The sequence below is a fragment of the Callospermophilus lateralis genome, chromosome 6 (genome assembly GCF_048772815.1).
Source record: "Callospermophilus lateralis isolate mCalLat2 chromosome 6, mCalLat2.hap1, whole genome shotgun sequence".
Taxonomy (NCBI): Eukaryota; Metazoa; Chordata; class Mammalia; order Rodentia; family Sciuridae; genus Callospermophilus; species Callospermophilus lateralis.
The window spans coordinates 23704017-23716908 of NC_135310.1; the positions used below are offsets into that span (position 1 = coordinate 23704017).

The window sequence follows — 12892 nt, forward strand, 5'->3', positions numbered from 1 at the left end:
AAGAACTCTACTAATTGCTTAATTTGGAGAGCTTAAAATAAACTATCAGCTACACTAAGAGGTGCTCAGTCAAGAGTAAGAAGGAACAGTGAATACCTATATACAACTTGGAAATCTCCATTTGAAACCTAATAAACTTTACACCTAGAAAGATACAATCATCAAAGCTTTCAATCACAATGATTTAAAAAATACTCAGAAATAGCCAAGTCCTTGTATTCATATCATAATACTATCCCAGGAATCTCTCAAAAGGACTCTGTTCTTGATTTCTACTAGTGCCTCACTTGTAGACTTAAGGCAAATGACGACATCGAGACTATTAAAGAACTATTTAACATGTAATCTTGTAGAATGGTTATTAATTATTTTTTATGTGACAAACCATTACAGCAGATTTAATTATACTGCTTTGGGCTACAAGTCATTGACAGCACACATTTTTCTGATTAACAAAATGGTGGTTAATTAGATGACTTATTTTTTAAGTTTAAGATACATGTGGATATGGGAAGCAATGATAAAACAGAGGTCAGGGAGCCATCTAGAATAGTGTTGCTGCTTCAAGAAGCCACAAAAAATATCTGATGGTGACAGACAGGGATGAAAGTATTCTCTTCTTGATCCCAATTCACTGTATCTTTAATCTCTACCTGATCAGGGAGTACAGGAGAGCAGAAGGCAGCAATCTACCCTGGAGCTGATACAATTCGGATGGAACACACCTGTGAGTGGCAATCGGCAAGGGTTGGCTGAAGGCAATCCTCTGCATGTGCCATTTTCACCATTATATCTCATCCTTCACAGATGAACTAACCAAACCAAGAGCATCGTGTGAAACCAAGAAGGGACAATTCTTCAGATAATCAAGCGGGCATTCTGCCTTCAGGTTGGAGGGCCATGATTCTGACCTATTCTATGGTTCAAACAATATGTGTGTGATTCTGTTATTGAGAGAAACTGAGGGAATCTGAGAGCTGACCCTAAAACATATGTATATAAACATTCAGATCAGGAAAAAGTACAGCTCTGTTGTTCTAAAACACTGTAGGATTTAGTCATCCACGGATAGCAGTTTTCTACCTGGAAAAAAAAAAATTGGTGGGGAATGTTTGGGAATAAAACTGTAAATTTTGACTATTGAAAAGTACACCATTCCATGTGACATCTTCTAAAAAAAATACATATTCAACCTTAACTACCTCTATGAAACCTTTACACATAGACATGAAAACTGGGATATTACCTCATCTCAAAACCTGTTGAGAGACTGGCATGTCTTGGGGCTGCAAACTGGTACTAACTGGCAGTCTAAATATCCATGTAGTTCTACGTTGTTCACACAGGGAGACAGACAGACACACACACACACACACACACACACACACACACAGCCTTGTGTAGACATCACCAGTCACCCTGACTTGCTGAGTGGAATCTTTTGCTCTCTCTCTCTACTTTTCATAGAGTACTCGATGGCAGCTGCTCTGATGCCACAGAAAACATGGTTCTCCAGAGATGACTTTGAGATCAGCATCATCCTAAAAGCCTGAGCCCCCCAAAAGGACAGGTGAGGAACAGCCACAGTTTCACTCTGTTGTACAAACCAGTTGTCACCAAAGTGGTGTGTGCATGCCATACGAAAAGAAGAATGCCGCCAGGCTGGGGTGCAAGAAGTTAACAGTAGAAAGCAAGAACAAAATTGCACTCCACTGATGTTTAACCTATGATTTTATCATGGCATATGTGTATATTTTTAAATGAATGTATATCTATACATTTAAAATATTTTTGCTGATAGAACTACATAATCAAAATTTTGGAGACAACCCAAACAAGTTAAGCTAAAGTAAATTACATACATATGCAGGTAATAGAAGTTGTATTGCACAAATCAAAAATTTTTAAATGCTTAAATCATGAAAAACTCAATAACTGCTAAATTAACACTTTTTAAAATTTTCTCATTTGTCTATCATGGTTCATATCCTACTCTATGAGAATCTGCTTTCACTATGTTCTCAATTATGAAATATTTTGTGAAAATTGGCAGTAGAAGAAAAAAACAAAAGAACAAATACAACTCCTTTCTGACTCAACATAAACTCCATCAGCCTTTACTCCAAAGACTTAATGATAGCAAACATCACCAAATGATCACAAAACAATGAAAACAAATTAAAGTCAATATTATTTTTTTAATTCACTTACATTCAGCTTTGCTTTTACTGTGCTCTAACAGGATAAGAAAATTTAGAATCATTAATATTTTAAAGGAAGTAAGCAATCAAGACCAAATCTTGAAAAATCAGCCTCCAGTATAAGGTGATTTTAGGTCATCAGGGCATTTTGATGCTGCTAATTATATCTCTATATAAACAGCACTTCTGCTTCAGTTTCCTGCTCGAATTTTGTGAAATGTGTTACCAGGAAGAAATATTCTTAAAGGCAAAAAATAAAAAGGAACCTGTAAATAGATTGTAAGGGGTCGGGGGAGCACCTTTAATCTCTCAGAGATGTGAATTTCCCAACTGTCTCTTGTCTTCCTTCGCCCTCTTTGAAAGAAGCGGGGGGGGGGGGGGGGGAACGACACAAAATGAGAATATTGTACACAAATTTCCAGTTGCATAACCCATAAACTATCAGCTGACAGTCCAGAGACGTATTAAAACAAGCAAAGAAAGATGAGGTGCCACTGAGGAAAAAAGTCTGATATATAACAGGAATTCCACATCATATGTAAAAAGAGAGATCCTACAGAGGAATGCAAAAGGAGATACGAATATTAACAGACTCTAGATTTTGGAATGCCAACATGAATTTAAAATAGTCATTCCTCTTAAATTATGTGATTTTTTTTCTCATTCATTTCGGTCTATAAATATATTTACAATGGGCTGCCTCTATATTTTTATGGCAAAATGCTGAAATTTATAGAAGTCCCTTAGTAAGAAACCAAATTTAGAGAATGTAGGAGGTATAGGGAGAGACAGTCATGATAGCCTTTACAATTTAAGGGGGAAAGAAGTATAGTGTCCTAAAGCAACTGAGTACCAAAACCCATTTAGAATTTTAGGTACCATTCATGAAGTACTGATTATTAAAATACAATTAACTATTTTTAGTTGGTACGGATACTTATGTGATACTTATGAGATGGCAAATGTCAATTAATATGCAATTCTGCAACTAAAATTTTCATTTATGTCAGACTAATTGATATAGTTCAATAACTAAGATCAATTTTCAAAATATAACCAGGCAAATAAAATAAACTTGCTACTAGCTCATTGATTTCATGGTAATGGTGCCACTTCCTAATCTGGATTTTCAGTTCTTTAGCCAAAATTTCATATATCATTGCCTTACATTGACACCTGCTGGAAAGTGCTGGAATTGTGCATTTCTCATCTCATTACCTGAGTAATTAATCTCCCATATGTGAAAATATATGAAAGATAACATTTCAACTGCAAATAATAAAAATTCAAATTTCATAAAAGTAAAAAGTAGTATTTACTCTAAAGATTTAAATTTTAATGGCATCTTTAGGCCATTATGAATCTCAAGAAGTCTTCCTTAAGAGTACTTCTGATGGGAGGTAACTTACCCAATGACTTCAGTAACTTAACTTGTGCTTATATGGGGGTCTAATTAGAAACTAATTAGCAACTTTCCTTAGCACTTGACTTCTGCTTCATGCTTAGATTTAATTTAATACCCTGGTCACATGACTTGAAAAAATAATCTCTGATTTTGTGGAAGTGCTCTTACAAATGGATGAGAAAAATGACCTAGCTTTATAAAGAAATGTTTTCTATATTCATACTAGTAGTTAAAAAGAAGAAAACAACAACATTATTAGTGAGTGAATTTTTCTTCTCTGTTACTAAAACTGCCTCTTCATGAAAATGTTTTACCAGAATACATTGATTATTGAAAGTGGATAAAAGCATGACACATTGAAATAATTAGTTACAAACTTTTACAACCAAATTAATAAGTGGCAATCTCTGAAATGACTTATATAAATGAAAACATTTCCAATTATTCCTGTAAAGCATGTCCCATTATCTTAATCTGTCTCCTAAAACTTTTTTAAAGAAGTATTTCCAAATGAAATATATTTAATTATCCAAAATACAAAATAAAAAGATATTATTATGATAAAGTCAATACAATACTGCTTCCCCCCGAGTCCACTGCCATATAATAAGCACAGCTTAGGTGCTTAGGCAGGTCATATTTTGTATTATCAGAAAAATACTACTGCCTGGGAGGTAGTTTTTCTAATTACAAATGAGTATGGCCAGCTAGCAGAGCAACAAGATAGGTTCTTAAGAATGGTACGAAGAATCTGGCAGGAAGAAAGGATATGTACTCAGTGGTCTACAAATTGCCTCAACATTCCTGTTAGAATCTTCTCCTTTTATATCAGATTACCTAATTATTGACAAAAGTAATGATACACTATGACCAATGACATAAAACTATAATAAAAATATAATAGCTAACTTTAAAAAAATACAGGAGCTGGTTCAATGGTTTATCTTTAGTAGTACTGACTTCTGACGTAGTATTGGAAATTTATAACTGTCAAACAAGTTGCCTCCAAAAACTCTACATAATCCACCTGTCCAAATGAAATCAAGTTCAAGTTTAACTGTAACATGGAGATCCCCAAAATACAGGTGATGTTTCATAATGGGTCTTAGCCTATTTTTAAATGTGTTTTAATTTTCTAAATTGAAAAAAAAATAGCTACAAAAAGATGGACATTTTTAAGCAATCTATTGAAAGATTATTTTAAGCTGGTCTTTTAATCTTTTTGAAGTTTGCCCAAGATTAATGTGCAGTTCAATATCAAGACCCTGCAAAGTACCCCAGAGGTAACAGGTCTTAACGAATATAGTTTGGCCATATTTTCTCCAAACAGTTCACTAGTCCATCTCAGAAGACAAGATTGTGTCAACTGCAAAATTAAATATGTACTGAAACAGTTCTTGTTTCAGAGTCTTAACAAAATTTAATTAAGCAATTCATCTTAACAGCTTTTTACAGTCAGTTACTAAGAAAGGGAATCTTGCCTTGATGAGAACCTGAAAAATTAGTTGTGCAAGCCCAAGAAACGGTAGAATTGTCAGCACCCAAGATCCCTGTTTTCAATCACTCAGTTACCTTACAGAGCTTCTGATACCGAGGAGAAGAAACTGCCATCCTTTGTAAACGATGCAACAAAACCACAACTTTCTGCAGAGACGTTCTCACCACAGCCATCATTTTAAGTTTACCACACTTCTGGAGACACCTCAGAATTTGCATTATAAATGAAGAGCACCGATCATTTCCTCCCGGTCACTGGACAATGATTTGCCAGTTCTCTGAGCATGCTCGTTTCCAGGAATGCATTTGAAAGATACGGGGGTTTAGGTTCTGGGGGAAACAAGGCTGGTATTCCTTCAACTTCTTTTCAATTTGAAAAACACAGACAAAAGCCACCCAGACGGCCCCCCAGCAGATGCTCACAGCCAGGACTTGCTCAGCCCAGCGTGGCCAGAAATGAAGCAAGTTGTCGGGCAGCCAAGCGCTGCCGGCTGCTGGGGAGGAGTGCGCTCAGTAGCCAAAGAGGATATTAAGTGAAACATTAAAGCCGCAGATACAAAGCAGACATCCCCAGGGAACAGAGATTCAACACATCGCCGCCACCACCACCACGGTGCATGCCTGGGAGCTGGTTTATAGAAGGAGGCAGAGTGGCATTCACTCTGGCACTCTAAAGAGGGATGCGTGCACTACTGACTCAATGCAGCTCAGGCTGTGCTTGTGGAATGAGTGAACAGCAGATCCTGTTTGAAATCTTGAGAAGAGCAGAGGGGTACCTGACTCGAAGGATTGCGCTTGTGTATATTAAGTGCCAATAAATCGCCTCTATACAGGTCTCAGCACAACACCATCTAAAAACAAGACATATTTGCAAGGAGTACGTGGCTTTACCTAAGATACCTTAGATGCAGAGCCATCCCACACTGGCTCCCACATGACTGCCTAGGAGGAAAGCCCCCATTAGAAACGGAATAGGTTAGGATTCATCTAATTAAACAGCAAAGTGAATAATAATTCTAAAAAAGTCTAATTGACTACTGAGCTTTCCAAATTCCCACATTTCCCCTTTGACAGCATCTTCATGATCTCATTTTATTTGCCATAAAGCTGTTCTAATTTTATGAATAGAAAATATAAGACCACAATTATATCATACAAAGAGCCAGGACAGAATTTTGGGGTATTTTATGTGTGTTATATACATATTTGAGACACATTTTCTACTGCAGCTTGAATAGCATTACAACATCAATTGGGGGAAAGTGCCATTAAGAGATGAGCAGATTAACCCAAGATGATTAAATGACTGGGTCAAAGAGCACAGCCAGAAATAGAACCCAGATGTTTCCCATCAGAATCCTGCTCAGACTAATAACCTGGGCAGTGCTGAAGTACCACCTCTCCAATGTTGTCATGATTCTGTTAAAGAAATGCTGGGTTTTCAAATATTTCTTTCTCTTCTTTTACTTCATCTGTGTCCTCAGTCCTTCATGTTAGAATGACTTAAAGTCCTACACTGGGTCTTACAGGATTGTGTTTATCAAGAAGTATCTTGTGGCCTATTGCTGGTATGTATTCACTCCTGCAAATTTCTACTGAGATTCTATACTGCCTCCCTCTGGTGAGGCTAACAGTATCAATGGAATTTGTTAAAGCCCAAAACAGAATGTGTTGTCATAATGTAAAATAGTAAGTCCACAAAATAAAATGTTAAGTTCGTAGGCAAACAGATAAATTAGTAATTACTTAGGGTGGAGGGAAAGGAATGGTGGGATGGAATAAGGGATCGATAGCTAAAGAGAAAAAGATTGTCAGTGGAGGTGATAAAAATGTCCTAAGTTGATGTTGGTGATGGTCGCATAACTGTGCATATGCTAAAAACAACTGAATTGTAAAGTAGACTACATAGTATGAGAATTATAACCAATAAGGTTGCTGAGAAAAATAGGAAGTTACAGGTTGACTATCCCTAATCTGAAATGCTCAGGTCCAGAAGTATTTTGGATTTCAGCTTTCTCAGATTTGGGGATGAAGTAATTGCAAATATATAAAGAGACATCCTGGGAATGAGACCCAAGTCTAAACAAAATTCTTTTATGCTTCACATGTGCCTTATCCACATAGCCAGATTGTAATTCTGTACAATATATTAACAATTTTGTACATGGAACAAACTTTCATGGTGTGTCATTTTCCATTTGTGGCATAAAGTCAGCACTCAAAAACTTTCAGAGTTTGGAGTGTTTGGACTTCAGATTTTTGGATTAGGAATGATTGACCAGTATAACTACCATTCCAGAACCAGCAGGTGAATTCCCAGGAGAGAAGTATTTACTCCCAAAACACAGTGCGGGATATGAGGTTAGATATGGAGAAAGATCCAAAATAAGCTACAAAGTCTGCACCAGTGGAACACAAGGATAAAAACTGGGCTAAAAGCAAACTAGGAGATGAAAATGTAATAATCCTAAAACACAAATAGTTACAGAGCAAAACCAGCCACCTATTATACCACTCCAGAAAGGCCTCATGGCCTCAAAATGTCACCCAGGAAAGACTCAGAACATCTCAATTAATTGGTACTGCTAAAATACAAAGCTTAAATTAAAAATATATAATTAAAATCACGTCCTGGACTGCTGGCCATGAAAATTTAAATGTATCTTAATTAATAAACTAATAGGTAAGCCAATACAGGTTTTCACATGGAAGTAATAAATAAATAATAGTTTCTCAAATTTGGGCCAAATTCTCTCATTGGGATGCAGAGTCACAGTAACAGTTGAGTCCCAGGCAGCTCTTCCTAGATGTCACTCAAGTGCCTCACTGCAATATAGTCATACTGGAATTTGCCATCCCTTCATTTTCCCTACTAACTTGCACCCAGTCCTGGAATTTTCCCGTGTTCCCTGCCTCAGGCTCTACTACCACAAGGCCTTCTTCCTTGACTTTAATACTCCCCGACTCAGTTGACCCATACTGCCAAGGCATGTATCTCCACTCCCTCTACCACCTCCTCTCTCCTGGTCCTTCTCACCCGTGGCCTGGAGAGTTATGTATTCTGACAATTGTTGTTTTTTCCTGGTGCAAATCCATTCCTCATAATGCCATTAGCTAGATTCCTATAAAAGAGAAGTCATAAGACATTCATGTCTGGCTTACTATCCTTGTCAACTTCTCCCCACGGCCACCAGGTTGAAGTATAAACGCCTTAACCAGGTATGCAAGGCCCTTTATGGTCTAGGCTGCTCAGTTCTCAGTCACCAAAGGATCTGCTTTTCTCCTGCCAACATGCCTCTGCTGAGGTCTTGTGTTGGAACATAAATCCATCACCATGTATCCCTTGACAAAAAATGGCAGGCAGTATACACACATCCAGAAATTCATCTTTGTGTTCCACTGTGTTTCCAAACTATCAAAGCTGAACCAAGATTCACTTTGGATGGAATACAAAATAAATTTCATCTTCACAAAATACAACCACAAGACATGAAGCAAACATAAACAGTCTAACCAGCTCTGTGCATGGAGCACAACTCCTTCAAGGTCCCTCCATCTTGCACAGTGCCTATGGAGATGGCCCACTACCACCACCGCGCCTCCAAAAAATTTAAGACTTCCAGTGGTTTTGCACATTTGTTTATTCAACACAAATCTTTCATTTCCAAACAAGTTGCTATTTTAAATCACTCACACAAATGAGCATCATTACTGTGTAAGCCCATAGGAAAATTAAAATTCTCTTGCCTCAAAAATACTCAGCCAAAGATACTAAGTCTCTAAAGATCACCTACCAATAAGGTGCTGAAAGTGAACTCACAGAATATGTTTTTTTTTTTTTTTTAAACAAAATGAAGAGAATGCTTTCAAATTAAGAGCATTTAGTAAAGAAGCAAGGGAGGAAAAAAAATCCTACAAATTACCCTAATGTGAAACTTCCTAAACATAACAAATGCACATTCTTACCTTCAGATAAACAGATTTAAGTAGGCTCCTGAAAATGTACTTTTTTTAATGTTTATTTTTTTAGTTATAGTTGGACACAATATCTTTATTCCATTTATTTATTTTTTTAAGTGGTGATGAAGATCGAACCCAGGGCCTCACACATGCTAGGTGAGCACTCTACCACTGAGTCACAACCCCAGCCCTGAAAACGCACTTTTTAATACTTCCTATGAACCTAAGCAGACAATATTAGCACCATTATTTCTGAAAAACAATTACTATATACATTATATTTTAGTGCTTTAGTCAGCAGCCTTTTCTCTTCTTGCTATTTGCTCTAAGACAAGTAATCCTGTGCTTAGTTATTTTTATTTAAAAGATTTTAAACATTTCTATTTAAATTTATTTCTACCATAGTTTGAATATTCATTAAATATTGAAAGGAGCTTGGGCTATGGTTAGAATAAGACAAAATGTATCAGAAAACAACATTAAACTCTCCAGCAGACCTGTGTTTTGCTGGTACTCATTATCAAGTTCATTTTAAGCCTCCTCTGTTCCCTGCCTATAAACTGTTACCTACTCAAGTGCATAGTCTAAATATGTTGAAGTAAGAACCATCATACAAATTAAAATATATACATAAGCATTTATAGATCAGGCTTATTGTTGTTTAAATCATAAAAAAATAATCATCTACCCACATTGACAACCCTCTGTTACCTCTAACATCCAGATGATTGCAAAATACTGTATCAATTAACATTAATAGTGACCTTATGAGACTCCAGTGGGTGAGACAAAAGAACCCATTTAATTTCAATACTTGCCTGGTTATTCTCATTACCAAGTCACAAATATATTGTGTGAATAAGAAATTAAATGTAATGTAAGTCAACAGATTTTCACTAAATTAATCTTAAAAACTCAACCGTTAAACACAGTAAGAGTCTTTATGCATGGGAACAAGCTATATATAAACCTGTACCAAAAAAGTTTCTTTTTAAAAATTCTGTAAATTTTTTAATGAAAATGATTTCAAACTTAGAAAGTATAAGAATAAGAAGAGTTCAAACAAAGTCTTTAGACCCTTTATCCAGATCCATATATTCACTAACTTTTTTAAAAAAACAATCTTTTGAATATGTCCAGGGAAAAGAGTTCCCAACAGCTGATTCAAATACCATCTTCAATAGTAAATTTGAACAGAGCACTCTATGCGTAACAACATGGAATAGCATCCATTGCTGTCCTTGAAGAACCATGTGATTAACTGGAGACAGGTGGACATATGCATCAAACGACAATAGAACATATATTCACCAGCATATCAGAAATTATAATTGTCAAACTGATGTGTGACTGCCATGGCATAAAGAGGCCACCAGGTGTAAAGCTATACTAGACAAGGAGAATTCCCTGCTGACATAGGTTTTGAATTAATTTCAAAGTGAGAAGGCCTATGTGATTGGCAAGAAGAGGTCAACTCGCATAAAATGAGAGGTTCAAGGGCACAGAAGCAGCAGGACTTGGGGTGGAAAACAGATTCAGATGGGCTTCATTAGATTTCTCAGAAAACTTGTTTAAAGAAAAGAGTTTACATTAGAACATTTCTTGTAGAAGAAAAATGTGAACCTCAGACTGCATATGCAATCATAGCTATCAAGGTAAAGACATAAAAATAATACCTTCAAGCCTAATAGCCTGAGTTGTAAACCAAGCCATAGGGCTTTTGCAGCTTTTATATTAAGTATTTATAATGAATGGGGAAAGAAACTATTTCATATTAAGGGAAAATGCCCTTATAATTTAGGATTCAATAAAGCTAACTCCAATAGAGCTTAAAGTGACAGAAAACAGAAGAGCATTGAGGCTCTACCTCTAAATAAACAATTATTACTTCTTTAAAACAGGGAGTTCCCCCCTCCCAATATTAGGTAAAAGCACTTTATAGATCTTGTTTCCAGAAACCAATTATTCACAGGGGAACATGGATTTCATAACTGAAGAAGGTGAAAGCCTCACCTTTTAACAGTAATAACTCTGCATGCAGATGAATCCAGAGAGCACAGCATAAACAAAAATCCTAGTGTGGTTTCCACACACTTACCTGCATCTGCTGTTTGAGTTCCCTGGCCAAGACCCCGTCCTGCAGAGCATTCTCCCGCTGAGAGGCATCCGCAAGCACATTCAAGGTGGTTTCTGCTTCTTGGACCCACTTTAGAAAGTTCTCCAGATCTCTGCGAGAGGCCTGCACTGTCCTCAGCTCAGCCTCCAAGGCACTCTGTCTATCAGCAATGCTGAAAGAAACAGCATGACAGGCACGGCTCCGTTACTTACAGGGTGCCACTCTACATCATGCACACCCTAAATAAAAAATTGACAGACAGCCACCAAGGCACCTTTATTTAAGTCACCAAATGTAACTGGGGTATTTATTTATACTTATATCTATAATATTTCTTACTAAAAAAATCATGTCAATTGTGAGAAATGAGAAGGGATATATAGATATTAACAAAATAATATCCATTTCATAAAATGATTATGACTACATTTATTCTCATATTTGAGCATTAAAGTTCTCCCCTAAAGACTTAGGTCAATACCTTAGTATGATGGCTCTACCGAGAAGGCAATATGAATAAATTCTCAAGCAATCAGTGACTAGAAATTCTAGGAAGGAGTAAAATCTGAAGAAATATTTAAGATTAAAAAAATGCATTAATATATACAGCCCAGAGTATAGCTCAGTGGCAGAGAATTTACCTACTGTGCCTGAGACCCTGGGCTTGACCCACTGAAAATGTTAACATTAATCATCATCATCCTCATCATCATTATAATCATGAAATCAATAAGTTGATTTAACAATATTTGGAATACACTGGATAATCAAGCCATTATAAACCCTTCGTTATGTTTACATCAAAAGTAAAATGACTAGGGTTACCTGAATTAAAAAAAAAAATACATACACCTGCAAGTTCACAATTTAAAACTTTATATACCTAAGAGCTCCATAATGACCAGACAACTCAATATAAAAACTGAACAACACTTCTAGGTATTTCAAGCCAAGAAATAGAAAACACCACACAAAAACATTTATGGCAGCATTATTTACAATTGTCAAATAGTTAATCAGTTGCAGGAAGACTTGATAAATACAATGTGATATACCAATACCTGAAATATTAGTCGGTCATAAAAAGGAATGAAATAGTGATACATGCTACAAGACAACCTTTGAAAGCATGTTAAGTGAAGGAAGTCAGACACAAAAGGATTCCATTCATATGAAGTTTCCAAAACAGGTAAATCCATAGAGAGAAAGAGTAGGTTACTTGTTGTGTAAGACTGAAGAGTGGGGGGCAATGAAAATTGACATTTAATGAATATGGAATTTCTCTTTGGGATGAGAGCTTTTCTGAAATTAAAAGTGATGGAAATGCTCTATAGGTGTAATAAGAATTGTAATGCATTCCACTGTCATATATAAATAAAAAATAACTTTAAAAAAGTGGTGGAAATACTTAAAAACAGTGAAATTGTATGCTTTTATGGATGAGTTTTATGTAATGTGAATTATTTTACAATAAAAAACAACATATCAAGTATGATCTCATTTACATAAAATTTTCCATCTGTCCATCTAGTCATCCATCCATTTATCATCTACCCACCTGCCTGTCCTTTTATCAGTTTATATACAAAAAGGGTGAAATGTCTGGAATATTAATATTAAAGTGGTTATTTCTGGATACTTGGAATTAAGGTGGCTTCCTTTCCTATTTGTATTTTTCTGTATTTTTGAATTTGTAATGAACAAGTATACTTT

General features: G+C 36.0%; 1 protein-coding gene across 5 annotated transcripts in view; it reads right to left on the reverse strand.

Annotated features, from left to right (window-relative positions):
* Utrn (utrophin) overlaps positions 1 to 12892 on the reverse strand; it is a 508059-nt gene that overhangs the window by 226923 nt on the left and 268244 nt on the right. For all 5 annotated transcript variants that reach the window (XM_076858171.2, XM_076858170.2, XM_076858169.2 and 2 more), the window contains one exon: positions 11162 to 11351. In XM_076858171.2, coding sequence (XP_076714286.2) covers positions 11162 to 11351 — 190 coding nt within the window. The remainder of the gene's footprint in view (positions 1 to 11161; positions 11352 to 12892) is intronic.